Source organism: Xenia sp. Carnegie-2017, unplaced genomic scaffold (assembly GCF_021976095.1).
Source record: "Xenia sp. Carnegie-2017 unplaced genomic scaffold, XeniaSp_v1 HiC_scaffold_19, whole genome shotgun sequence".
NCBI lineage: Eukaryota > Metazoa > Cnidaria > Anthozoa > Malacalcyonacea > Xeniidae > Xenia > Xenia sp. Carnegie-2017.
In genome coordinates, this window is record NW_025813481.1 from 6,133,915 (window position 1) to 6,160,718 (window position 26,804).

A 26,804-nucleotide genomic window follows, 5' to 3' on the forward strand; every position below is an offset into this window, starting at 1 on the left:
GATATAAACGCCAGTTAGTGTTCTGTGAGACAGAAGAAATATTCATGTCTCTATTTCATGTGTGGGCTCACAGTATATGTGTTTATGGAGAAAGCTAGCAAAGAAATGGTGATGTTTTTGTTCTGTGGTTTGTTTGGGTTTGGTATAGAATGGTATAAACGGGTGCAAAGAAGTACACGGAGTTGTATGCGCACACCACGCATGCTGTGTGGTTGAATTGACGCGGTTGCGAAGCCGTATATCCGGGAGCTCCAAATGTATTGTAATGGCCGCCGATCTATTTAAAATCTGAGATCCTAAAGTGGACGTGTATTACTATTTACGCTCTTAGGGATTTTATTTCTGTCTCTTATAAAATGAAATATAAAATAACTATTTTTCTATTTTAACCAACGAAATGTCAAAGGGGCAGGAAGAAGTCAATGCAGTGAAAAATGGCCCCGTAATCTTGCAAGGCCAAGCTCACGGGCATTCGCCTTGTGTGTCCGACTCGTCTGACGTTGATGAAGATATTGACGAGGAAGCTGCGGTAGTTATTGAATTTTTTATTTTTAAACAAAATTTTTATGATGCTAAAACTTTCAACAATTTTTGATGAATAAATGAGAAATTTCTTTTGAAAGAAAGTGATATATGTTCAATGCTTCAATTAAAATTTGTTCATATGAGATTTTTATTGATCATATTGAACCGGTGTTATTGCGATCTTATGCTTCGTTTGATGTGTGTTTTAAGTAATGAGGATTTCATTTGAAAACGTTTTTGTTTCGCATGAAGTTTTAAAGAATTTTGTATGTATAATATTTGTGAAATATAAACACATGACTATACAATACCTCTTTTGAATTTTAATGAACGAGAGAGCAAAGAACAATTATTCTCTGTAGTTTGAACATCTTGACACAATTTTCCCTGCCTGTCTTTAACATTTTAATGAGTTTCTTTCCATAAATATGATGAGCATATTTATATATTAAATTTTTGAGTTTTAACAACAGTTACCCAGATCATGACTTTTCATGACTTTAAAACTTTTTCAACGTTTTCAATTTAGTAAATTTCAAATACAGTATTATTTAAAATTTCATCAAGGTTATGTATGTTGGAGAAAATAGATTGTTGAAATTCATTGTTATATTTTAACTGCTCAGTAGCTAGGTAGAAGTAGTTATCAACTTTTTCAAGTTGGTATGTTATTAAAAGATTACACTTCAAATTGCTTTTGTTTCAATTGTTTGTAGTGCAATTGATGTTTGTTTAGGTGAAGTATTTTTAATTTGTGTCATTGTAGAAACAAAACATTAGACGATATCCATAAATGTCTTATATACTGTACTTTTTGCTGTTTTCTGTTAATCAACAACAAGGTTTTAATAACTTGCATTGGCAAACTGTTATATCTGTTCTGACAGTATGCTCTTATAGCACCAACTCAAAAAACAAGCTTTGTTCACTTCACTAATTCTAAATTGTAGTAAAATAGTTATAGTCTTAGTGAACACTTATCATTGTCGAGTGAATTATTTTTAGTCCAAGGTTTATGTGGTGTTTATCTGTTAAAATTTAGTCTCTCATTGTCAGATGTTAAAAATGTAAGTTTATTTTTCAGTTGGAGTATATTCTCAGAGGAAAACAAGACTTCTTGACATCAAAACTTAAATTGCCCAATGGATCAACAGGAAATGCTAATGATGTGCAGACTAAAATTGATCCTGATACACAAGCCAGACTTGAAGCTCTATTAGAAGCTGCAGGTAGGTGATGTTTTATGTGGATGTGTATGATAAATATGTATACATTTAATGTATGCTTGCAAGGGAAAGAGTGAGTTTTGTTTTCTCTTGAGTCCCAATGTTTCCCAGACAAGGTGGAGAAATAAGACTACTCTACATATTATAAATATAGGGTATGTAGGTACGTGATAAGGTTAGGGTTAGGTTAACTGTGTCTTAATCACTTGAGGCTCAAAACAACAACCAAAATGTCTTTTCAAGATGACTTTTCAACTTCATTTTAGCTTAGTCTAAGTCAGTTTTTAACCTGGTACTTATGTTTTTTGAGACTTGTGATTCTCATGTTAGATTTTAATAATTATTACAACACATTTCTTTACAACATATATTGCTTTTCAAAGCTTCATATTTTAAAATTGGCTTACTCACAAATAATAATTAAGTGTTGATGAATGAGCTAAAAAATCCAGTCAGAAAACTTCATAAAAATGGAAATGAAGCCTTCTATCCAAGTTCACACAGCACTTAATTAAAAGAGCAAACACAGGAATTTTTAGCCTGTCATTGAATGGATGTTATTTTGAGCCTTGCTTAATGATGGTTTGTTTTTTATTTCCCCTAACTTATCTCTTGGAAGATGAGATTATCCTACTATAATCTTAATTCTATTACTTTGTGATCATTTAACCTTTATTTGTGATCTTTTTCAGGTGTTGCAAAGTTGGCTGATGGTAAGGCATTTGCTGATCCAGATGTATTGCGTAGGCTTACTTCATCTGTAAGCAGTGCTTTGGATGAGGCTGCAGCTGCTCTTACGAGAATGAGAACGCAGAATAACGGTGTTCCTTCATCACCTAGTCATACAACAGACACTGGTAAACAATAGTTACGTTGAGAATCATGCCTTTTACATTAAATATGAAGATAGATTCTTGTTTTGTAGGTATTCACAGTCTGGCTAGTGCTTGTCTTGAAGGTAATGTCAATGCTGTTCGTAAACTTCTTGAACAAGGATGGAGTGTCCATGATTCTACTGATGAAGGAGAAAGCCTCTTGTCTTTGGCTTGTTCTGCAGGTAAAAAAATATGAAATAAAGCCAAAACTGAAATAAACAATTATTGGTGCTTTGATAAGATCAGTGATTGTTATCTTATCATTAAGGTTACTGTGAGCTTGCACAAGTATTGCTTGCTATGAATGCTGGGGTGGATGACCGAGGGAGTAAGGGCGATTGTACACCACTCATGGAAGCATCAAGTGGTGGATTTTTGGATATTGTTCATCTACTTCTTGATCGTGGAGCGGATGTGAATGCTCAATCCCAGGCAGGTATGTAAATAAATTTAATTATTATCATCTAGTCATTTCAATTTACATTTTGTTTACTGTTCTACTCTCATGGTTATTCTCACTCTAAATTTTTTTTAAGGTAACTCGGCCTTGATCTATGCTTGTTGCGGAGGTTACGAGGACGTTGTGAAAGTTTTACTTGATCATGGTGCAGAGATTGAGTCTCATAACGAGAATGGTCATACACCATTGATGGAGGCAGCAAGTGGAGGACATGTTAATGTTGCAAAGCTATTGCTTGAAAGGGGAGCATGTATAAATTCTCATTCAAACGAGTTCAAAGAAAGTGCTCTAACATTAGCATGCTATAAAGGTTTGATTATTTCAATTAATGATGAAAGTAAAAGAAGTTCTTTTCATTTACTTTCAATGTTCATTGAAGGTCATGTTAATATGGTGAAGTTTCTTCTTGGTGCCGGTGCTGATCAAGAACATAAAACTGATGAAATGCATACAGCTCTAATGGAAGCATCAATGGTCTCGTAAACATCTTTGTTTAAGTCATTAGTTGATAGAAAGGCATTAATAGCAAGTGTAATTATTTAATATATTCATATTATATATTATTGTGATTATAGGATGGTCATGTTGAGGTTGCTCGTCTTTTATTGGACCATGGTGCAGAAGTATGTTTTAACCAACGTTGTTTTCTTTGTTTTTAAATGATCACACAGTTGGTTGTTTAGTACACATGTAAACTTTATGATTTGCAGGTGAACATGCCTGCCGACAGTTTTGAATCACCGTTGACACTTGCTGCATGTGGCGGACATGTTGAACTCGCTTCTCTTCTCATCGAACGTGACGCTTTTCTGGAAGAAGTCAACGATGAAGGGTGAGTTATGAAACGACAGTTTTAATTTTCTATTCTATAATTGATACATTGCATATTCATTTTTAGTTATACACCTCTTATGGAAGCAGCAAGAGAAGGCCATCTTGATATGGTCGCTCTCTTACTTGATAAAGGTACTTAATAATTAGCTACTGCACACATACGTGCTCTTTGTGAACTCTTGTACTTCATTCACGTAAGACAATCATTTTTAAGGTGCCGATATTCACGCTCAAACTGATGAAACACAGGAAACTGCTTTAAGTTTAACGTGTTGTGGAGGTTTCCTTGATGTGGCAAGTTTCTTGTTAGAACGAGGTACACACACACGAATCTCCCATTTATCATCGGTTGATGTACTGCAATAATTGTTTTTTGTAAACAGGAGCAAATATCGAGCAAGGCTCGTCAACACCGCTTATGGAAGCTGCACAGGAAGGTCATGTTGATTTAGTGAAATTTCTTTTGGAAAAAGGTTTGTAGAGTATGTGAGTTAATACTTGTCTATGTTTTATTATTTACTTTTTAAATTTTGACTAACATACCACAGGAGCTGATGTAAACTCGACGACAGCAACAGGTGATACTCCATTGTCGTTTGCATGTGAGAATGGTCATACGGATGTTGCAGATATTCTTTTAGAAGTCGGAGCTGAATTGGTGGGTACACTATCGTGTGTTATCAGTCATTTTTATGTAGTTTGATTGAATTAGTTTTTATTTTCAGGAACATAAATCGGAGGGTGGACGGACGCCTTTAATGAAAGCGTCCAGAGCTGGTCATCTTTGTACTGTGCAGTTTCTCATTTCACGAGGTATTTTGTTATGTAGCTATAACGTGTGTTAAAAAAATGATTGAAATTTATAAAATTGTTGGTGTTTTCTTCACAGGAGCTGATGTGAATCGTGCTACAACAAGCAATGATCATACAGTGTTGTCTTTGGCTTGTGCTGGCGGTTATCTTGCTGTTGTTGAGTTACTTCTTGCTCATGGTGCCAAAGCTGATCACATATTAAAGGTTCATATCATATATCAGTAAATACATGGTGCATAAAAAAACTAAAAAGTTAGGCAAACGTCGCTAAGTTCATTTGAAAACGATAAATCCAAAATAATCCGCTATTTTAAAGCCACAGCCTTTCCATACTCTTTAGCCAAATTTTCTAAAATTTTCTTATTTTGAACAACTTGTGCCATAATTTAACCCTATGTCTTCCACTTGCTTTTTAGCTGTTTTATTTTTTGTGTGCAAGTATTTCAAAATTGCTTTTCTTTAACATAATTTTATCGTAAAAATGTTTATAATAGGTGACAATTTTATTGTGATATGAGCCATCAGAAGTCTATCCATCCATTCCATTCTTGCGCGCTGATGAATTTAACAATGTTGTTCCAATTGTTCATATATTTTTTTGATACACACTGTATGTTATTTTGTTAAGAAATCAACCTTCTCAACACTAATAATGAAAAGTATTTTAGGACAATTCAACAATGCTTTTTGAAGCATGTAAAGGAGGTCATACGACCGTAGCCAAATTTCTTATGGATACGCCCTTACATGGAAACAATTCACAATACCGTTTTACAGCAATCCAACCACCATCGTCACCCTCTTCTCCACCACGTGTACCTCCAGTACACTCATTAGATCAACTAGATCCTAACTTACCCCTTCTTGGTCTAAACAATGCCCACGCTGATTTTTTATCCTCGTCATCCATCATGGTTTCACCAGGTCTCCTTTCTACTAATTTACAAATGACGGACGATAAAATGGACTTTTTTACGAACAGTATGTGAAAGAATAATTATTATATAGTTATTATTAGTGAAGAAGTACTATATTTTTTATGTATTTTTGTAGACTTCCTTACGGAGTTGGGACGTGAGATACCTTTACCGGAGGAACAGCAACATATTGAGGCTAAACTAGCTCGTGCTAGGACTGAGGCTCTTGAAAACTCTCCTCCATTACCATTTCGATTAGAAGCCGCTCCTGCTGAGGTAAATAGCATTGGAGATGACGAGGATTCTGAAGGAAGCGACGATCGTGGTAGTCTTGGTAGTGCTTTTTCTGGTTTGTAGAGTAATTACAGTTCAAGATTTCTTTGGAAATTTTTCTAATGTTTTTCATTGTTCAGGACACTCAGACGAAGGTTCCCATAATGGGTTTTCCGGTCCGTCTTCAATGCCACTGACACCAACGCCATCACCTGTGCCTGTGATTGACATCGAGCAGCAAACCGACAGCAATCACGATACTGCATTATCAGTAGCTGCTGCTGGTGGACACGATGATCTCGTAAAATTGTTACTGGAGCGTGGTGCTGTATTGGAACATAAGGATAAGAAGGGTTAGTGTGTGTGTGTGTGTTGTTACAAGGCTAAGAATGTTTTTGTTTTAACTTTGGTATTTTCTAGGATGTACACCACTTATTTTGGCCGCTACAGCTGGTCATGCTTCAACGGTTCAGTTGCTGTTAGACAATAAGGCAGAAATAGAAGCACAATCGGATCGTACTAAGGATACTGCATTATCTTTGGCATGTTCTGGTGGTCGTCAAGAAGTAATGTACTTTTTTCTGAAAGGATTTTCTTGATCTGTCTTAATATGATTTTGTCTATATTTTTGCAGGCTGTTGAAGTACTGATTGGAGGAAAGGCGAATTTTGAACATCGTAATGTTTCAGATTATACTCCATTGAGTCTGGCTGCTTCAGGTGGTTACATCGGGATTGTAAAGATTCTCCTCGCTAATGGAGCGGAGATCAATTCTCGTACTGGTAGTAAACTTGGTATATCGCCACTAATGCTAGCGTCAATGAACGGCCATGCTGCCACAGTTAAACTTCTGTTAGACATGGGAGCTGACATCAACGCTCAAATCGAAACCAATCGAAACACAGCGTTGACACTTGCCTGCTTTCAAGGCAGACATGAAGTGGTCAGTTTGTTAGTAGAGAGAAGGGCAAATATCGAGCATCGTGCTAAGGTATTTACAGTACACATCGTGTAATGAATAACTTGACAGTCCTTTTCTCTGTTTCACGCAACTGTTTTATTTTGTTCAGACTGGATTGACACCGCTCATGGAAGCTGCTTCAGGTGGCTATGTTGACGTTGGCAAAGTTTTACTTGACAAAGGTGCTGACGTAAACGCACCGCCGGTACCTTCGTCACGTGACACTGCACTTACAATTGCCGCTGACAAGGGACATCATAAGTTCTGTGATTTGTTATTATCTCGTGGTGCGTTAGTTGAAGTACGCAACAAGAAAGGAAGTACACCTCTTTGGTTGGCAGCTAATGGTAAATTTTCTCTCGATGTATTCGTTGTTGCGAGTACTCTGTAGTAGTATGTAATGTTTGAATTATTTTTAGGAGGTCATCAGGAAGTGTGCCAACTGCTTGCTCGGTATGGTGCAGATGTTAATAGTCAAGATAATCGCAAAGTTTCAGTCCTTATGGCAGCGTTCCGGAAAGGACACGTGAAAACTGTCAAGTGGATTGTACGTCATGTCACTCAGTTTCCGTCAGAATCCGACTCGGCCCGATTCATCTCGACCTTACTAAATGATAAGGTGGGTCGTCTAGTCTGATAAACAAACGCGATTTACTACTGGATTTTACGTTGACATGTGTCTTCTCGTGTAGGAGCTTTTGAAGAAATGTCAGCAGTGTATGTGTGTTATACGTCATGCAAAAGACCTGCAAGAAAAGGAAGCAGCTAAGAATGCATCGATTTTGCTTCAAGAAGTTGACATGGAGAAAGAAAGGGAAGAAGTTAAGAAGCAAGCAGCTGCAAGGAGACGCGAGAAGAAGAAAAAGAAAAAGAAGAATAAGATGGCCGGGAAGGAAGAGAACGACAAGATGGCAGAAAAGGAAGAAGATGGCGAGGAAGATGAAGATGTCGTTGTAACAGAACAAAGTGATAATGTTAACGAGAAAGAGAGAAATCAAAGTAAGATTGGTTTAGGATTTTTTGTTTAGAGATATCGAAGTGAAAGAAAAATAACGTGATGGTTTGTCCATCTGCAATTTCGCGATCGTCTTATTTCTTTAGATACGGTGGATGAAAGTTCCTGTATGATTGAGTCGTTGAATGATTCATTGAGTCCTAGTGAAGAAATTGTGAAGAAAGAAGAGATGAATACACTTTCTAGTATTGCCATTACAACTGCTTCTCTCACTGCAAATGCATCGAGCAAGTACGTTCATTTAGAAATGTCTAATTCGTAGCCAAAATAAGGCATATTCATGCACAAGAGATATTTTCTGCAATTAGATGTTTTCATTGCGAGTTCTAGGCTTTCACAATATTACAAACGAAGTATAGGTTCACCATAAGTTGTCTAAATCTAATGTTTGTTTGTTTTTCGGGTCCTATGCATTTTTACCAATGTTTGCTTTACTTTTTACATTCACCATGTTACTTAAGTGTTCTTTCCTTTTTGTATCGAAAGATAATTCTCGTATCACAAACTATCAAACAATTATCAAATAAATGTATTGCAAGTTGACAGCATATTTTTGTTGCAGACTTGTGGATAAAGAAAGCGCAGTTACTACGTCGGAGATCACAAAAGTAGTCGCTTCAACCATGTATAGCAGTAATGCTCGTATAAGTGATATATCACCTATCACTATAGCAACAGCTGCTGCTCAATGTGTTACAGTGACGTTAACAACTACCACTGTTCCCATCATGGTTACTTCAACTTCACATAGCCGTATTAGATCTTCACCTAGTTCCAGGAGGGTCAGGAAACATGAAGAGGGATGGAACGTTGTTCTCAGAAGGTGCGGGGGATTATTTTGAGAAACGGATGAACTTTAGTTGCTAATGTTGTGCGTATTTTGAAGATTTTTTTATTTTAATTCTTAGATCGAAGAAACTCTCTGTTCCTTCATCCGTGATAAGTCGTGTTATTGGTCGAGGTGGTTGTAATGTAAACGCAATTCGTGATGCAACTGGTGCGCATGTCGATATTGATACGAGCAATCAGAAAGCCACTGGAACATGCACTGTTACCATAAAGTATGATAGGTTTTTTCCCATACTTCATGATGTCTTTATATATAACTTCTACTGTTCTACTTTACAGGGGAGCTGTGGAGGCAACGAAAGAAGCTCATCATCTTATTCTCACGTTGATCAAGGATCCTGAATGTGATATAAATGATCATATACCACGTTGTAAACAAGCTTTGGCCTCTCATCGTCCCTACGACATACCGGCTGCTAGCAATCATTTCACCGTTCATGATTCTTCACGTGTTTCATCGAGCAATGCTAGTAGTACATTGTCCTCAAGTAACACTTCATATCCTACTGCTGTTGTAACATCGTCCAGGGATGTGTCTCGCTCTGAAAAGAAGTCTCGATCACATGGTGTTGCTGTGTCCTGTTCGCATCTTCCCGGAAATGCTCGGTGGGCGTCTCCAACTTACCAAACATCCGGGATATCAGATCAACCATCGAGTAAACGAAGTAGTGTCTCGGAAGTCGAACCAAGTAATTCTTCTCACGTAATCTTGTCTTCCCGTTCATCTTCTTCAAGGCAACTTCATTTCTCAAATGTATCATTACCTTCAGCTAAAGTACCAACCAATCGTGTGATGGCGTCTAATTACCAAAACACCACTACCACTACTCAAGTCAAAACAACCAAATCAAGCTCTTCATCTGGCAAGCTCATTGTATCATCAAAAAGCAACATAACCACGTGTTCTGGTACCGTCTTGTCAAGTCGTGTAACGCCATCAACCGTCGGGATAACTTCGTCAACAACTCGTGTCACTGCGTCGTCTGAGTATCGTAGCTCAAAGCAGCTCAGTTACTCTAACGTTGCAGGTGGTGTAGTACCTACAGTTTGTGAGCAATCGTCAGGGATTACGTCGTTGAATGATGGAATGAGTGGTACACCACTTCCTCCTGCTATCACCAATATATTGTCACAGGTTTGTCAAACTCGAAGTCCTATCGTTTGGAACGAGAGTTATTACCCGAAGACAAATCATGACATTGAGGAGTCAACAATGAATGCTTTGGGGGTAAACATGGATTTTACTCAACCGCTGTCTGTTGCTACATCTGGAGGAATATTCAAACCCCTTCCTCACGAAGTATCTCCACCTATCGCGTCTAGCACTTCACCCAGCTCGAGCTGCTCACCTGTGGTGAATACACCATCACCACCAGCAAGCATGACAACAACTATAGAAGAGAAACCTATTCAACCAATAGGAACAGAGAGAGCTCATCGTAGAACCAATACTAGTCCTTCGCCAACGTTGACTGGTGTACCCCCTCTCATTTCCACTGGTGAGAATTGTAGCACTAGTAGAATTTATTGATTTCAATGAGCAAATTTTAAAAAGCTTTTTATTTCTCTTTTTAGAGGGTTCTGGTGGAACTACGAATAGCGTGTGGAGTTACTATCCCAGTAAGTAGATAAACTCCGTTAATTTTACGATTCTTATGACTAATGGTTTGTCCTATTCCTCAGATACGTCACCGTCTTCAGCTTGGCCGTCTGCATCGCTTGACAACCATCATGGAATGCCTTCGCCATCATTGGTTGCTTTGGATACGTCTACATCACCTAGACCCATTCCCTCCTCGGCAATTTCGTCAGTCGCTCGTCCCATTGATGGTCTTCAGGAGTTTTTGGATAGACTTGGCCTCTCCAATTATCTCGTTCTGTTTCAGGTTCGTCAAAAAAGCGTCTGTATTTATTGTATTCATAATTTTAGAATAAAACATTTGCATTTCTTATTATATATATTTTAGAAAAATGAAATCGATCTGGAAGCTTTACTGTTGATGAACGAAACAGACTATGCTGAAATTGGTTTACCAAAGGTAGTTATCAACAGCAGGCTTTGCTCATGTACAAATCTGCGTTGAAAACTGTTTTGTCGATTAAAATTATTATTTTATTTTTTTTTTCAAAATTTATCTGAAACATCTGCTTTTTTCAGGGTCCTAGTAACAAGCTGTTGGGCTTCATACGACGAACATACAATTCTGCACAGTTCAGAAACGAAATGATTCGTCCGGCGGATGTTAGGCAAACTACATTACGACTAGCCTATCCACGTACGGTACGCCCTCCTGTGCGAACAAATTTTCACTGGAGGCAACCACTTCCACAGCGTTCTGTATTGCAGCCTCACGCTTTACCAAATGGTTCAATTCCAAATCGACCGGAGACGTATAATGGTGGTCATGGTACTGGGGTAGGTTTCAAAAAATATATCAAAAGTTTTATGTTTTATTTTATTTTATTTTTGAATTTCGAAGTTTAAATGCTATTTTTATTGCTGTGTAGATGTGGAATGCTTGGAGCAGAACGGCCATTTAGAAGGTAAAGTTTCATGAAATTTTTGATTTTGTTCTTCTTTTTACAATAAGGACGTCGATTACGATCTGTAACAAACATTCTTTGTGTTTTGCAGATGCTGAGTTTTTGTTCGTAGATTTTGTTGTTTTGTTGGTTGATGGTATTTAACAGTATTATCATAAACATGTAACATGAACACTGTATTGCCAGAATACCCAGATAAAATTCAAACGAAACTTTAATGAATGATCGATCATTTTTGTTTGTCTTCTTTGTGAGCCAATCACAACCCTTTTTCTCTTTTCCTCACTATTTGAATTTTACCCATTTTATTTTTTATTATCGTTGCCCGCGATACTTTTGCTATGCGGCTTCTACCATGAAATGAGAACATGTGCTCATCAAGAAAACAACATGGCGTGCAATTTGAAAGAAAAGTGCGTTTAACAGTATGGGGAGATCTACAAATATCTTTAGATTTATTTCCTTCACAGAACGCATATCAAAACTTCGTATTGATGTTGTTCATAAGATTGAAAAACGTTCTGATATTCCCGACGAATCTGACACATTTTTTAATCAAAGTTTATCAAAATGGAGGGAGTTGAATTGCTGTCTCGACTTTCAGGAATTTTACAAAGGCGTCTCTCCGCTGGTGAAAAGCTTATCACTGTTAGTTCACCATCAAAAATCTGTCATTGACATACTCCAGAAATATTTGAAGAAGAAAGACACTTTAGCTCTTGAGGCTTTGCTTCAACTATGTGTTGAACTGGCTCGTGATTTACAAGGAGATTTTACACAGTATTTTAGAGACTTTTTAGGTATTATCACGAAACATTTGGATACGAAGGATGCCGAAAAGATCGAGAATTGTTTCAAGACGTTGGCGTATCTTTTTAAGTTCCAATGGAGATTCCTAATTAAGGATATGAAATCATTATTCCGGTATTAATCTAGAGTTTCATATTGAAAGATTTTTATATTTATTTAAAGCATTATGTTTACTGAGAGAGTCTTTTTTATCACCACCAAAAGCAGTCAATGGCTGTCATATTTTACCAAACAGACAATTATTGTTATCTGACAAACTATTGTCAACAAATTTATTCCTTTTACTGTCAAACATGCCAAATATTTGCACTGGAAGTTTACTTATCAAACCAACCATATCTTTCTTCCAAAAATACTAAATGCTTTGTATGATGTTCACATTTGTTGAAAAAACAGTTCTTTACTAAGTGTAGGGTCATTGATGTTAAATGGTTAGATTGAAATTGAGACAAGTTAAATATAATTTATTTTATTTATGTCTTGTATTGTGGAATTTTGAGGACACTTAGTGATTACATTCAGTAAAAACAATTTTTTCTTTGCTTTTTACACACAAATGTATGTTTTGATTATATTTGTAGGTCATACAGTCCTCTTCTCAGTGGAAATCAGCCTGGTCAAGTTGACAGATTTGCTGCAGAAAGTCTGGCATTTCTAGTTCGAAAGTCTAAAAATTTATCCAAATTATTGGACTTCATATTTCTCTCTACATTACAAAACCCTCAAATACTACCAGGAGTGGGTAGGTTACTATCTGAGATGTTACGTGGTGTGCAAAATAGATTCCATTCTTCAGCAGAGGAAATTATGAAATTATTGCTGAATAAACTAGCTCCTGATGTCATCTTTGATGAAGAATTCAAATCTGGAAACAAGGTTAACATCTATTCATTATTGTTAGCTTTTAACACACTCACATGGAATATTTCCTCACTCCTGAAATTATTTTTTTTAGATTTTTCAGCTATTTACAATAATGTTTGAAGAAACGGCAAAGTTTGCCAAGAGAGAGCATTGTCAAGTTATTTGGAGTTGTTTATATAAAGCTATAAATGATCGTCTTTTGGACAATGATGTAAATGTGGTGAACTCTGAAATACTAAGATATTTAGTTGAATTGATGAACATTTGGGTGGAATGGAGTCATGGAAAATTGATCAACGATGCAACCAAGTTACAAAAGGTGCAATTCAATTAATCTTCAAGATTCATTTATTATAATATTTCATTTTTGTTAGAAATGACTTATTTGATCATTGTGTTTAGAATGTGAGCAATTTGATAAAGACGAAAACTGACCATGATACTTTAAAGTCATCAATTTTTAAACTGGCTTCATCAACTCTAAAACTCAGTTTTGACATAGATGAAGATCTTGAAGAACAGCTGCTTGTTTCGTTCTTTGCTTCAAAACACTTCTCCATCAGTGATGCCTGCAACTTTTCTCGTAATCTCAAGATGTGGGCAAAATTTAATGATCTTGTTTTACCAAGGCTTGTGAATTTTTTTGATGCAAAGTTAGCTGTATCTTCCTTGCAAGAGTTTCAAGCTATCCATGTGGTACATATTTTGGCTGAAATTTTGTTGGATACAATCTCATTTGAGGAAGGTTATGATGGCATGACACTTCAAAAAAATAGGGAGTTTTGCTTTCCAAAACTGGCCGATGAACACGATGATTGTTGGTGGAATGTTTTCTTCAAACCTGAGACAATATTTAATGTTGATGAGGAACATATATGGGCAGCATTAATAATATTACCTTTCTTGAGGTATTTTGTGGTCTTGAAGTTTGCCATACAAAGTTCAAAAATTCCTATTTCTTGTGACTAATCACTCTTTTTAACTTTGTATCTCAAAATTATAGGCCACTCAAATTTAAGACTATTTGCCAATCATTAAAAAATCTATTTGATCATTTGAATGAGCAAGGCAAAGGTTCGTCATCAACTCATAATACACCTCGCCTGTTTGTTCTTTCTCAATGTGTCAAATGTATTGCCATCTTATGCAAGTTCCATTCAATTTCCTTGGAGCAATGTCTGGCTTATCATGTCATGTTCGATGTTTTCAGGTAAATGTAGCGTGTTATAACTCATTTTTTCTTCAAACACCAACTTTGCACATTTTTGTTTCTAGCAATTATGCACGCGATGTTCACATGCTACAGGCGTTTCATGTCTATTTGTCAATACTCCAAGAGCAGTCTTCATCCAATCTGTCTTGTCAGCAGAACTTTAAAGATGTGTACGCTTGCATAAAAGAAAATCTTGCTTCACACGCCCGGCTGGTCAGACTGCTAACATTGAAGATCCTCACCACTTTTGATCAATTGGAGGCAACATTCATGCAGGTGTGGCTATATATTTTGTTTACACTAATATAAATGGCAAATAATAACAATTTTTATGTTGTAATTCTAGAACAACGATTGTTTGAAGTGTAATATTTTTAACGACTGTTTGCAAGTTGAGCTTGTACCTTTGACCTTCCAAGAATATCGTCGGAAATTGGTCTGTGCACAAAAACTAGCTTTTTCAAACACTCGTTCATTACCAAATGATATTAAAGATGGCCCGTTACGCTATCTCATTGGTATGCTGTATTTGAATTTGAGTACGATGTGGGATCCTGTGATGTCCCTCATTACCACGTATGCGATAGAAGAAAACAAGATGATGTTTTGGAATGTGTTTTATGAAAATCTTATTTTGGATCCTTCTCATTCCGGTAGATACACTTATAAATTGCAATTACTTCATGTTAATTTCAGTGTTGTGTAGATACTTGTGTGCGTCTATAACAGATCCCAGGATTTTTATTGGTAGACAGAAATAAGAAAAAGGGAGTTAATTTTCTCGTCACTTTAGAATTGCTCTTTGAAAGAGATTTTGCAACAGTCTTTTCTATCGTTTGTTTAGACAGAAATGACGAGGTGAACTTCCAGGGTGACGGTGCCCTTAAAGAGTTCTTTTGTCGTCAGTTTTTGTCTTTTGTGGGACCTCGAGAAGACAACAGAGTTGACAAACACAGCTTTCAACTTCTCTTGTGGAAAACAATGGCCAAGTTTCCTGAAATTGTAGAACCACGATCAAGACAAGTTGTTCCGTTATTTTTGGACTTCTTCAGGTAGCAAGTTTTTATAAATGCGTTGTACTTTGGTTTCAAACGAAACCGCTTTATTTTCAATTTATTTTATATATTTTAGAAATGAATGTTCTGTTCTCGATGAAGCCGGTAGGGTCTCTTATCAAGATTTGACGAAAAGCTCTTTACATGATTCAGATTCTAATTCAATGGTACCCGATCATGTCAGCGCTGATCACCTTGCAGACATCCATATTGATCCAACTGATGGCGAGCATATAACGACGGATTCCGAACTAGATACGAATGACCTGAATAATAAAAGAAATGGTCATGTAGTATTTGTAAATGATGGAGGAAAGAAGAGATCTGGTTCCAAGTATAATAAAATTATGACAAAGGCAGGACGTTCAATGAAAATGAAGACATTAACTGCTTGTCTCACTCTCTTTGGATTGTTCAAAAACCCACGAAAAATTTATGAAGAATCTGAAATGATGCGCGTCTACTTGACTTTGTTGACACAGAAAGATGGCGAGATACAGAAATTGTCTTTGGCTTGTTTGATGACGTATAAGTTTGAATATATGATGCCTTATAGAGAAAACTTTGATCGTTTGATGGAAGATAAGACGTTTTCTGATGAAATCATGTGTTTTAGTTCTGATGAAGAACTAAACGTTGTTATACCTGAACACAGAGAACAAGTTATTCATATCTTAATAAGGTAAGTTCTCTGAAACGTAATTACACTTGCTGTAAGTACACAAACTTTTGATGTTTCAGCATTTCTTCTTTTTAGAATACTTTATGGTAAAATGCAACGATGGACTGGTGTGGGAACCCGTGGCAAATCTGGTGGTAATGCAAGACGTTCATTGGTCCTACGTTTTCTCAATAGTTGTCATGGTGAAGAGATGGGTGTTTTTATGGATCTCATCACTCATAATTTCAAAGATATCTGTGGTTTGTGTGATTTTTAAGTTCATCATGCAACACTGTGTATTGTTCCACTATTTTCTTACGCATTATTTTTCCAGATAACGAGAATGTGGATGTATGTTTAAGTCAAGTTGTGCCCCTGCGCAAGCAATTAGGATTTCTAAACATGTTCACACAGATAATGGCAGTGCTTGGGAGCCAAGCCTCATACTACTTACCGCGTCTGCTCAAGATTCTGTTCTACTGTCTAAGGACGTCTAGAGATTGCTTAGGACAGCGCGAGAAGGTTAGGAATCCGAGATGCTTTATTGAATTTTTTCCTTTGAAATTAGTCACACGTGCTTTACATAATTCCAGAGAAAATCTTTCCTCTGTTTAAGCTACTTTATGTAATCCTTGATCTTTTCTCTCATGAGGTAACACCTGGGGCCGTGTCTAATCTCAGATCTGTTCGTCAACTGGCTATTCGTTGTCTTAGTATTTTTTTCGAGAGATTCCCAGACCAAGATTTTGGTTTGCACACATTGGATAACAGCTTCCAATTGGCTATTGCTCCACAGGTAACTGCGTATTTTTGTCGAAATTTCATTTTTTGTAAAGCAACAGGGGCGAATGATGTTCAATTTCATTGTACACTATAGGTATTAAAGTTAAGCTCCGAGGCACTTCAAACACCCACGCCTCTTCTTCGTCTACTCAATGTTTGTAGCAAGAACACCAGACTTCATTGTCTGCTTTCTCGTATTCCTACCGGCACACAGGATTGTGTACTTGGTCACGTGTTTCAATGTTTGACGTCTGATCACGTGTGTACTCCTGTTGCAACTATGGTATTAGAGATGGTAGATCGCCTAATGTCGCCTGCTAACGAAGGGAAACAGCTAATGAGTAAGTACAACACGGTCTGCTCTGTACGAATGAAAGATATTTTTATTTTGTTGGTTGAATTTTTGTGTTTTTCTCAAACATCTCTATAGCAAAATGATCGCAAAAGATAAGAATATTACTCCTCATAGTTGTCAACAAGTTCTTCCCTACGTTTCTATAATTCTTGAGTATTTGAATAAACGCATCCGACGTACAACGAAAAATCTTTCTAAAATGAAAGGGAAATTGTGTAAAACACATCTTGTAACGAAAACAGAACTTTCTGTACTGTCACGCATCAGTCCTTATATCGTTGACTCGGATCAATCTTTGCATCTCTGTCGTCTTATGGTGTCTATCTTGAACATGACAAACAAGGAAGAATCAAAAGTCGAAATGCTACAATCAATAAAAAATCTTCTGAAAAATGTCCAAGATCCAATGGTAAATGTTGACAAATAATTAGTCATGATGATGTTTTTATATTAAAAAGATTTTATTCTTATGCCTTTCTTTTGTGCTCTTTCTTTTAGATATTTTATAGTCAGTTTTCCAGATTGTTTTCCTCTCTTCACTCCCGTGAAGCGCGAAAAGAATTGTGTCACATATTTTCCATTATTGCTCTCAAGAATGATGTAATATCGGAGCATGCGCAGCTCTTACATGGTCTCAACGCTTGGAATAGAAGACAAGTTGATGAAGTTGACTATGAAACAAGGTAATAAGACAGTTTAAAATAACCAAGTGAGTGTTGTAAAAACAAACAGGGAGGTAGCGACAGCAAGATATCAAAAAGTCCCGTTTTATTTACAATTTGCTTAATGCTTTATAAGAGCTGACGATATCTTCGACAGACCATCACCATTCATGATATATATGTATTTTATATATGTAGGTTATCGTCATTTTCACAGTCTTCAAAGTTAGTAAAATTACCAGAAGCGAAGGGAGAGTTGATCATGCCTTTATTCCTTAACGCTACTCACACAGTATTTACCACAACTGATCTAGCCCTAAGGTACAGTGCTCTGGGATTTATGAAAAATGTTATTGATGTTATCGAGGAGAAAAACGATGATACGGACTGTAACTGGTTCAATGTTATTGTCTTGGGTTGTCTGTTTCCTGCTATACGTGAAGCTGTCCAATCACGTCATGAGGTAAAGTACACGTCATTGTTTTTATGTTCTCAACACAATTGACGTATTGTGTTGCTATCTTACAGGCTGCTCGTAATGAGATGGTTCTCATTCTTGGACGTTTAGTAAAAACTTTTCATCACTCGAAGTTAAATGAACTAAAAGTTCTCTGGAATAATGACCCTGAAGTTGATTTTTTTGAAAACATTGTTCATATACAAGTAAGAATTTGTGACCATAAACAAACATTGTTCATTTTTATCATCGTATATGTTATCCTTTTCGTCAGATTTGCTTCAACTTTCACCTTTCAGATACATCGTCGTGTCAGGGCATTGAGAAGGCTTTCCAGCACATGCGCAAATACGACTTTCTCAAGCCACACACTAACCAGTATAATTCTACCACTTGTCTCACATTTTGTGTTTGAGTACAAAGCCGTCAAGGACCACAATCTTGTCACTGAAGCTATCAACACCATCGCTGCCATTTCAACACAGTTACCATGGTCCAAATATTCTTCGTTATTACGTCATTATCTCAGGTTGTTAACACGTGATAAAGAAATGCAGAAAGTTATATCAAGGTAGGGAACGGGTTGGAAATGGTTCTTTTATGAAAACCTTTCAGTGAATGAAATTATTTTTGTTTTTAGAGTTGTTGTTTCAATACTGGATTCATTTCATTTTGATTTGAGGTCGTTAAAAGAAGAAGACATTAATGGTTCGTTTATTTTGTTCTTTCATTTTGAAAACGTACGAAACTTTTACTTTCTAACTTAATTTTGATTGTGTTTAATTATGTTGTGTGCAGGCGTTGACATTGTGAAATGCCAACAATCTGAAAGTAAAGAAAAGATGGAGGAGATGGATGGCCAACAATCTGAAAGTAAAGAAAAGATGGAGGAGATGGATGACCAACAATCTGAAAGTAAAGAAAAGATAGAGGAGATGGATGACCAACAATCTGGAAATAATGAAGAACAAGACGAAACTGAAGATATTGAAGAGGAATCTGGGGATCCACATGAGGATTCCTCTTTTGAGTTAAAGCTAAAAATCCATGCTGTAATTACTTCGAAAATCTTACCACAACTTCACAAATGTTTAATGAAAAAGGTTTGTTCCTGTTTTGGAGGTGTTTTTTCCAAGTCAGTTCATTAATACAATGAAATTCGTGATAAATACAAGCAATGTCTGTATTCTGTATGTAATAAGATTGAACCTTACTATTTTATAGCTTGATTCAAATGACTTTCATCGTTTAAGTGGACGTAAAGAAGATGATGAAAACGAGATGTTACGTGTACCCATGGTGTTAGCTATGGTTAAATTACTGCAAGCATTGCCTCAAAAAACCTTAGAAAGTAATCTTCCAGGGTAAGTTTATCAAATATCGTAAATGCTGGCTCTAGCATCGCGGCGCTTATTTAATTGAGCGTGTTGTAATTTATAATTTCATACATTCAAAACAGCGGGAATGAGTTTTTATTATATCAGTATATTGTGTTAAAACGATTGCGTATTGGACTAAAAGCGCTCTGCTATATTCGTCGTCATTTCTACTTATCTGATAAATTATTCCGCTCTGCATGTTATAAATATTTTATTAAGATTACTTCAAAGTCAACAGATGTGTCTTTGATTTTGAAATGTTTTTAAATCGTTGTTTTATGAATTACAAACGGTTGTAAAGAAGATATGATTTTCTCTTATTTATTAATCTTTATTTTGACTTGGTTGTTTATTATCGATCAAAGAAACGCTTATGGAAAATTGTGTACGTCACATAACAAATGTCAGACGAGCCACAATCGTTTCTGTTGTCGCAATGCAGCTGTTGCTTATCCGAGAATTTGCAGATCAAATTGTATAGGAGAGTATTGTGCTAGTGACTACGATTGTGGTGGCTTGAAAGAATGTTGTAACACTTCAAGTAATCGCTGTACAACCAATTCTTGTCCTCCTATTTGTACTATTAATAATGACTGCAAAACTGGTTCACTATGTTGTCAAAAGGGAAGCAGGAAAATATGTATTAGATCATGCAGCAAGGAATATTGTCAGCCCGACATTTACTGTGGCCAAAAAATGGATTGCTGTAACCAATCAAACGATTGTACAAATAATGGTTGTCGCGATGAGTGTAAATCAAACAACGATTGCTCAAATTCAATGGTTTGCTGTGTTAAACCACGTCGTTTGGATAAAAACATTTGCAAATCCTCTTGTTTGGGAGAGGTTTGTCTGACAGACAATGATTGTGGAGATAAGCAACTTTGTTGTAACTTGAACTTATGTTCAGATAGTTGTTCATCCAATTGGCGTGTTCTTATTATTGTGTTAACTGTTTGTTTTTCGTTTCTCCTCATTGGAGTTCTGTTTTATTTTCTGTATAAACGTCACAGACGACGTATACAAGAAACTTCGGTCAAATATTCTGTATCCATTCAGTCCGTTTTAACGACAAAAACCAATACGGCTGTTGAATCTAAATCTCAGATTCTCGATTCCGGGAGGTCTACTCTCTTGTCACATGGGAAGCCTGAAATTGTCATTTTGTCCCGTGTTGAAGATGAGGTCCCTCCTGAAATTCCTCCAAGGAAGCGTGCAGCTAAAGAAAGACGAAAGCCACCGTCACCCCCTGTAAAAAGGAGCACTCCAAAATCTAGGAATAGCGAAGAGGAAGAAAGTTTTATTTCACACAAATCTACATACGGTGAACACTCTTCATTACCTCGATCATCATCTTCTTCATCACTTCATGCTACAACGCCTCCAACATCTCTGTTAGCAACTGCATTACCTCGCCATCGTCCTGTTCCTTTACCACGTACAATAAAATAATTATTGTTTTTATTGAAATTGTTGGATATGATCGAACAGAAACAAGGACATTTAAAAGACAGACATTTTATTTTATATTTGATGAGTTTATATCACTTTATATTGTTATATTATTGACTTAACAATGTAGCTATAATAACACCGCGCCAGCTTGTGATATTTTACAGAAAAATGAATGTTGAAATGACATAAACTATTAATTTTAAATGCGTGACGAGCCTTAATTTTTCTTTCTGTTTTTTGTAAGTGTTAATTTTTGATATTTCCTTGTGGTCTATGAAAAACTGTATCAAAGTATCTGTTAGTTGAACCTTAAGTGGAGATTGATCGGAATGATTTTGACTACATTTATTGCTATAACAGTTGTGACCTGATGCTCCACAGTGTATTGCGTTGTTCCCATGTGCCTTACTTTACCATTTTTATTATTTATTTTTAGTTTACTTATGCGAGTGTGTCAAGCTTTAAAAAGTCGCGCGTTTGACGTACGTGAAACAGCAAGAGAGACACTTTCCAAGATTACTAACTCTCTTGGTCTTTATTATTTCCCTTTCATATTGAATGAACTTCGAAGTTCCCTGACAAGAGGTTATCAGGTGAATTAAATGTTGTTGTTTTTTTATGTAAACTAGTGGTACTTGTTTTATTCGTCTAAATGTTGTGATTTCTTCTGTCTTCTTTAGATTCACGTTCTTTCAGCATCGTTATTTTATATTTTAAATAAGTTTCAAGAAAATATTTCAGATGGAGGTCTAGATGTAACTATAAATAATATTGTTGAGGTAAAGCAAAAGTTGGTTTATTCATTTTGTTCGTCTTTTCAGTATACTCTTTGTAAAATCTCATTCACATCGACATTTCATTTTTAGATTCTTGTTGAAGATCTTTTTGGAGAACCAGCGAAAGAACGTGAGATTGACAAAATTGCCACAAAGCTACCTGAAGCACGAACGACGAAGAGTTTTGACAGTTTTGAAATCGTTATGGGAAAGATCTCTCCTGCCCAATTAATGACAGTTATAACTCCTTTAAAACATGTAATTGATTATTTGTTCTTGTGCAAGTCATGCTCTGTTTTAAACTTATTGTTGTGTTTAGGTTTTAGATGAAGCGTCCAATCACAAGATATCCCTTCGAGTTGAAGAAGTATTGCGCAAATTGAGCGTTGGTTTACAGAGAAATCTTCTGTTTGTACCTGAAAAGATGTTGATTTTTGTTCATAATTTAGTCACTGAGAGGTTACCTCTAATGAAACCTGACGTAAAGTAAGCTATAATCTGGTTTACTTGTTAAACCTGTTGTGTTGTCGTCTATCTAGTCAATTTCTTCAATAAGACAAAATGTTCCTGCATTATTTACTACCTAGGGGACTACCCGTGGTTCACGATGAGCAAGATGAACGATTGAAACCTTCGAACACCTATCTTATCCCATTGCAACCCTTGCGTGGAGGCAAGGTAGCAGAAGTGAACCATAGAGCTAATACTTATATCTTGATTAATTTTGGATTACAGGTAAACTATAATTATTATTATATTGAAACATTTAGCTGATGTTGTCAAAATGGCGTTTGCTTTTCCTTCTTCACAGCTGTTGCACACTGCTTTAAAAAGACAAAAATTAATGGCGACCGAGGAGAAACATTGTAACATGCTTGATCCGTTTGTTTCCATACTTACAAATGCTCTCAAATCAAACCATGTCAAAGTACAGTAAATCTCTACCTTCATCACATGTTGTCTTCTCAATGCAGCCAGTTGTAGCAGTGTTGTTTTTTTTCCTTTTAGATAACGACCATTTCTTTACGTTGTATTTGTTGGATTGTTAAATATCCTTTACCTTCGTTGCGACAGCATGTCGTACATATTGCTGCTCGTTTATTTAAACTTCTCAAGAATCACGCAAAAACGGGGGGAGCTTCGGGTGATAATGAAGAAATGGTGTTGTCATCATTCAAGGTACCTGATGATCCCATGTTGTTCTTTTAAATGACATCTTTTCAAAACATAAATCTTCTAATATCTGTTATTCTTCAGACTATTACCGTTCTCATTCGCGATTATGTTGAACTTAATGTTACAGAACAACAACTGAGGGTTAGTTGTAAATGTTGTGGATCATAATGGATAGACGAAGAGATTTTTAGTATGTCATTGTATAACGGTCATTTTACTGTTTAGATTTTGCTAACATTCGTTGAAGAAGATTTGTATGACCACAACAGACGGAGCTGCGCATTTCCTTTGTTGAAGGTTAAAATAACACTTATTCACATGTATGAATGTGTAGCTTTCAGTGCAAAGTTACTTTGCAGTGTTGTTATGCGAAGAGCGATTTGTATAAGAACTATACATCAGAATAAATGAAATTTTTCATGGTCGGGTGTCAGCGATCTAGTTATTCTCAAAACCGTGCAAAGAATGTTCAGTTGATTGGTATAAAGTCCATTAGTTGGTCGAGTGGACTGCGAAGATTTTCAGTCATATTATTGGCATCTTCTCTATCTTCTTCGCCTTGTTTCCACCTAATTCATTTTCGAACTTGTTGCCTCAATGACCGTTACAGGACTGGTGTGCTTCCACCATTTGTAGAAGCAAATTAGTCAATACACTCCGTGGAGAAAATGAAAATTGCTTACATGTAAACTAATTGCTTACGTTTGAGACATCAAGTTGTTATTTTGATTATAACTTTTGATTGCTTTTATTTGTTTATTATAAAATCACTTGTTGTTCACCTGATGACACATGAAACAAAGTTAAATTCGAGTTGATGGAGAAATGAAATAATCAATGAATGGTCGATTTTAATTAAAAGAGTTAAGAAAGAGCGTGTTTTTGAAACTTAGTGTTACTGAAAAACATTTGCTTCTTTTAGGCAATATTGTCCCGGAAATTGCAAGTTTCTGAAATCAATGATGTAATGCTTAAAGTGTCTGAGCTCTCAATTGTAAATGATTCACAGTCAGCGAGACTTCAGTGTCGACAGGTTTGTCTAATACTGGTATGAACATCGTCTTTCAATCTATATTTAAAGTTCTTTAACTTTTTCCATCGATTTTATAGGTTTTATTACAATACTTACTGGACTATCCTGTTGGTAAAAAAATGAAACGTTACATGGAGTTTTTCATTCAACAACTGCAGTAAGAATATCACGTTCCTTTCGTTTCTATTGTGTTTTTTTTTCGCGTAATGATGTATCATTTTTTATGAAGATATGAACACGCAAGCGGTCGAGAGTCAGCTTTAGAAATGTTGATATCAATTGTTAATTCCTTTCCTGAGGTATTTTATGTCCTTAAGCATTTTTTCATCGACGAATTGGTGACGTGTACAATGACGAAGCTAACTCGTTAATGGCGAGTGGGTGGGGGCGGCAGTATTCATACCGATATGCATGTTTCGTCCGTAGAAATCGATTTGTTTCAAAGGATCTTAACAGAACATTCATGTATAAATATTTACCCTTCTCCCAATCATCGTAACGATTATATTGCAACGTGTTTTGATTATAGAAAGTGGTGTTCTTGTATTCTGGCCTATTTTTTCTTCCGCTGTGCACAAGGCTTGTAAATGACGAGTCAGCTAACTGTCGGAAGCTTACGGCAGTTGCTGTCAAGACTTTGATCGGAAAAGTAAGGCATGTTTGATGTTGGTATCAAAAACGATTCTTGGCGATAATGTTCGTATTTTATTATGTATAGCTTGATCTTGAACGTAGAGATAATTTGTTTCGCATTGTAATGACTTGGATGGATGATGAAAAGGTGATGCTAGATCAAGAGATTGAAAGAACATAGTCGCATTTATAGAGCGTTACGTGATCTTATTGTTCATCGCTTACTTTAGATGAGCCTTCAAAGATTGGCGAGTCATGTCTGCGGTCTTTTCGTGAACGTCGAAGGCAAATCATTTGAACGTCGTGTTCCTGAAGTATTACCGAAATTATTCACGATTCTAAAGCCAGAGAATTATAATTTGAAGTCTAAACAGGCCGAAAAAAATAGTGATAATGTTTTGATTAATGCAGTGATGTGTCTCATGAAAATAACACAAGAATGCTCAATCTTGTCGGGAAAAGAATCACTAAAAATATCCAACAGCGCATGGGGTAAGGTTTAGTTGATGGGATCAATTTTTTCCGCGAAAATTCTATTTTTTTTTTGCTTTTAGATTCTATATTATGCCATTTGACATACCCACACACTTGGGTCCGTTTGATATCATCACGTCTTTTTGGCCTTCTCTTCTCTCAGCATTCACCTGAAGACATAGCTACAATATCTAAGGATTCTAGCCCACATGAATATTTGAGTCTAGATATAAAGAAAAAAATCGCCTCGCTATGCGAAGCGTTTCTGGAGCAACTAAAATCGCAACATGTTGATGAAGATTTAGGTGACCAAGTAAGAGATAAATTATTGCATGCTATCACAAAAAATATGTTGAAAAATATAACCAGTTTTTTTATCTTTTAAAAGATTGTCAAGAATCTGTTCTATTTGAGTAAGGTTATAATATTAATGAACAAAGATGACGTGAATTATGGACTAAATGATGACACAGAGGATTCAGAGGAAGTTAATAATGTCACTTTATTGTGGTTATTAAGAAAATTGTCGAATATAGCAAAATACGAGTCTTCTCAAACACCGAAACTCATTCAAAAGGTTGGATCGTCTACCTTGTAAATTGATAAGTTACTCGTTTTTTCTTGGTTTTATTTTTTTGTTTATTTTTGAAGTCATAAATGATTATGTTTTCACAGCGTTTGAGTGTATTTCGCTGGATTGCTGCGATTGCTTCTCATCTTGGCAGTGAAAATATTTCTTCCTATTTACCTGAAATGTTAAAACCAGTTCATAGAGAGTTGGATCATGGCTCAAATTCCGTTGGTAAGTTTTCTTCTGTAAATTCCTTGGCCAGTTGTACAAATATTAGACGGTTCTCATTTAAAACGTTTGTTTTTCCTGTTCGTTTGCTACAGACGAAAAATTGCGAGGTTTGGCGCTAGAAGTCGTTGAACTGCTTAAAAACATTGTTGGTCATGAAGTATTTTCAAAAGCTTATGCTACTGCCAAACAATGTGCGTCTGATATGAAAACAAAACGTAAAATGCAGACTGCGTTTGAGGTTTGTTGCTAAAAACACTAGTTTTCATTTGTGAGTCAAAATCTTTGTCAGGAAACGTCATGTTGTAATGTTTTTTACAAGATGGTAGCTAATCCCGAAGCAAGTGTAGCAAAGAAAATGAAACGAAATTTGGCGAAGAGAGAAAACAGAAAAAGAAAATTTGAGTCAAAAAAAGCGTTTAAAAAATCAAAGAAATTGAAGATATGAAAAACGCAGTATTCATATTTGTTAAAGTTATGAAGGTGAAGAAGTGATCTACGGCATGTATTTGAAACAAGATAATTTGAACCAAACGAAGTGAAGCCTGCTACATCTTTTGATTTTTATATAAAGACATCTATTTGATGAACAGAAGAATCAAACATAAAGCTGGCTCATTGTGTGAGGTTTTGAAAGAATAAAAATTGAATGTTCCTTTATTATAAATCATGATTTCTCCGGGAAATAGATAACAAATCCATGTTGGTTTTGTTCTGTCCATCCTGGTTTTATACGTGGGCTCGTTTACCATTACACATACAATAATGGTAATTTTTTACCTGTGATGAATGTTTAGTTACATATACATACAGTTAGTACCTAAAATAATCGAAAGTTTCTACCTGTGAATGGAACATGAACTAATCCTTCTACAATCTCACGGAGAACCCGCCACAGTCTCTGTTGGTCCTTGTACTATCCCTCGT

General features: G+C 36.0%; 3 protein-coding genes across 3 annotated transcripts; all 3 read left to right on the plus strand.

Moving 5' to 3' along the window:
* The first annotated feature begins 255 nt into the window (after positions 1-255).
* LOC124438956 (ankyrin repeat domain-containing protein 17-like) lies at positions 256-11,510 on the plus strand. The gene is made up of 33 exons (XM_046989149.1): positions 256-529; positions 1,610-1,754; positions 2,444-2,608; positions 2,677-2,808; positions 2,895-3,062; positions 3,163-3,396; positions 3,466-3,560; positions 3,662-3,709; positions 3,797-3,918; positions 3,985-4,052; positions 4,135-4,236; positions 4,304-4,393; positions 4,469-4,578; positions 4,646-4,733; positions 4,810-4,937; positions 5,402-5,714; positions 5,787-5,999; positions 6,064-6,276; positions 6,344-6,489; positions 6,558-6,914; positions 6,994-7,231; positions 7,304-7,503; positions 7,577-7,883; positions 7,986-8,130; positions 8,462-8,722; positions 8,808-8,960; positions 9,028-10,247; positions 10,324-10,368; positions 10,432-10,634; positions 10,716-10,787; positions 10,907-11,164; positions 11,257-11,292; positions 11,384-11,510. Exons 1-32 carry the CDS (start codon positions 398-400, stop codon positions 11,287-11,289), a joined length of 6,204 nt encoding a protein of 2,067 aa, XP_046845105.1. The 5' UTR covers positions 256-397; the 3' UTR covers positions 11,290-11,292; positions 11,384-11,510.
* A 92-nt stretch (positions 11,511-11,602) lies between these two features.
* On the plus strand, positions 11,603-26,544 carry LOC124439361 (small subunit processome component 20 homolog). Its single transcript, XM_046989585.1, has 41 exons — positions 11,603-12,216; positions 12,684-12,978; positions 13,058-13,285; positions 13,369-13,874; positions 13,970-14,176; positions 14,242-14,455; positions 14,526-14,832; positions 15,024-15,231; positions 15,311-15,916; positions 15,992-16,155; positions 16,230-16,417; positions 16,548-16,691; positions 16,773-17,023; positions 17,109-17,442; positions 17,532-17,716; positions 17,894-18,158; positions 18,224-18,358; positions 18,452-18,723; positions 18,793-18,860; positions 18,951-19,255; positions 19,377-19,516; positions 21,423-21,579; positions 21,667-21,765; positions 21,853-22,020; positions 22,082-22,248; positions 22,350-22,497; positions 22,574-22,690; positions 22,771-22,941; positions 23,020-23,079; positions 23,164-23,235; positions 23,861-23,971; positions 24,049-24,128; positions 24,201-24,270; positions 24,501-24,620; positions 24,690-24,752; positions 24,835-25,096; positions 25,159-25,391; positions 25,467-25,655; positions 25,754-25,880; positions 25,973-26,118; positions 26,200-26,544. The coding sequence occupies exons 1-41, from the start codon at positions 11,720-11,722 to the stop codon at positions 26,323-26,325; spliced, it is 8,205 nt and encodes a 2,734-aa protein (XP_046845541.1). The 5' UTR covers positions 11,603-11,719; the 3' UTR covers positions 26,326-26,544.
* On the plus strand, positions 19,663-21,190 carry LOC124438961. Its single transcript, XM_046989154.1, has one exon. It carries the CDS (start codon positions 19,838-19,840, stop codon positions 20,981-20,983), a length of 1,146 nt encoding a protein of 381 aa, XP_046845110.1. The 5' UTR covers positions 19,663-19,837; the 3' UTR covers positions 20,984-21,190.
* Positions 26,545-26,804: the final 260 nt, after the last annotated feature.

What these genes read in the sequence shown, in the direction of transcription:
- LOC124439361 (XM_046989585.1), top strand. Translation starts at nt 11,720, where the DNA reads ATGGGGAGATCTACAAATATCTTTAGATTTATTTCCTTCACAGAACGC. An exon ending in TTGTTAATTCCTTTCCTGAG is followed by an intron (nt 24,271 to 24,500) that starts GTATTTTATGTC and finishes TTTTGATTATAG; the next exon opens with AAAGTGGTGTTCTTGTATTC. An exon ending in CTTGGATGGATGATGAAAAG is followed by an intron (nt 24,753 to 24,834) that starts GTGATGCTAGAT and finishes CGCTTACTTTAG; the next exon opens with ATGAGCCTTCAAAGATTGGC.
- LOC124438956 (XM_046989149.1), top strand. Translation starts at nt 398, where the DNA reads ATGTCAAAGGGGCAGGAAGAAGTCAATGCAGTGAAAAATGGCCCCGTA. An exon ending in AGCTCTATTAGAAGCTGCAG is followed by an intron (nt 1,755 to 2,443) that starts GTAGGTGATGTT and finishes GATCTTTTTCAG; the next exon opens with GTGTTGCAAAGTTGGCTGAT. An exon ending in ATATCGAGCATCGTGCTAAG is followed by an intron (nt 6,915 to 6,993) that starts GTATTTACAGTA and finishes TATTTTGTTCAG; the next exon opens with ACTGGATTGACACCGCTCAT.
- LOC124438961 (XM_046989154.1), top strand. Translation starts at nt 19,838, where the DNA reads ATGATTTTCTCTTATTTATTAATCTTTATTTTGACTTGGTTGTTTATT.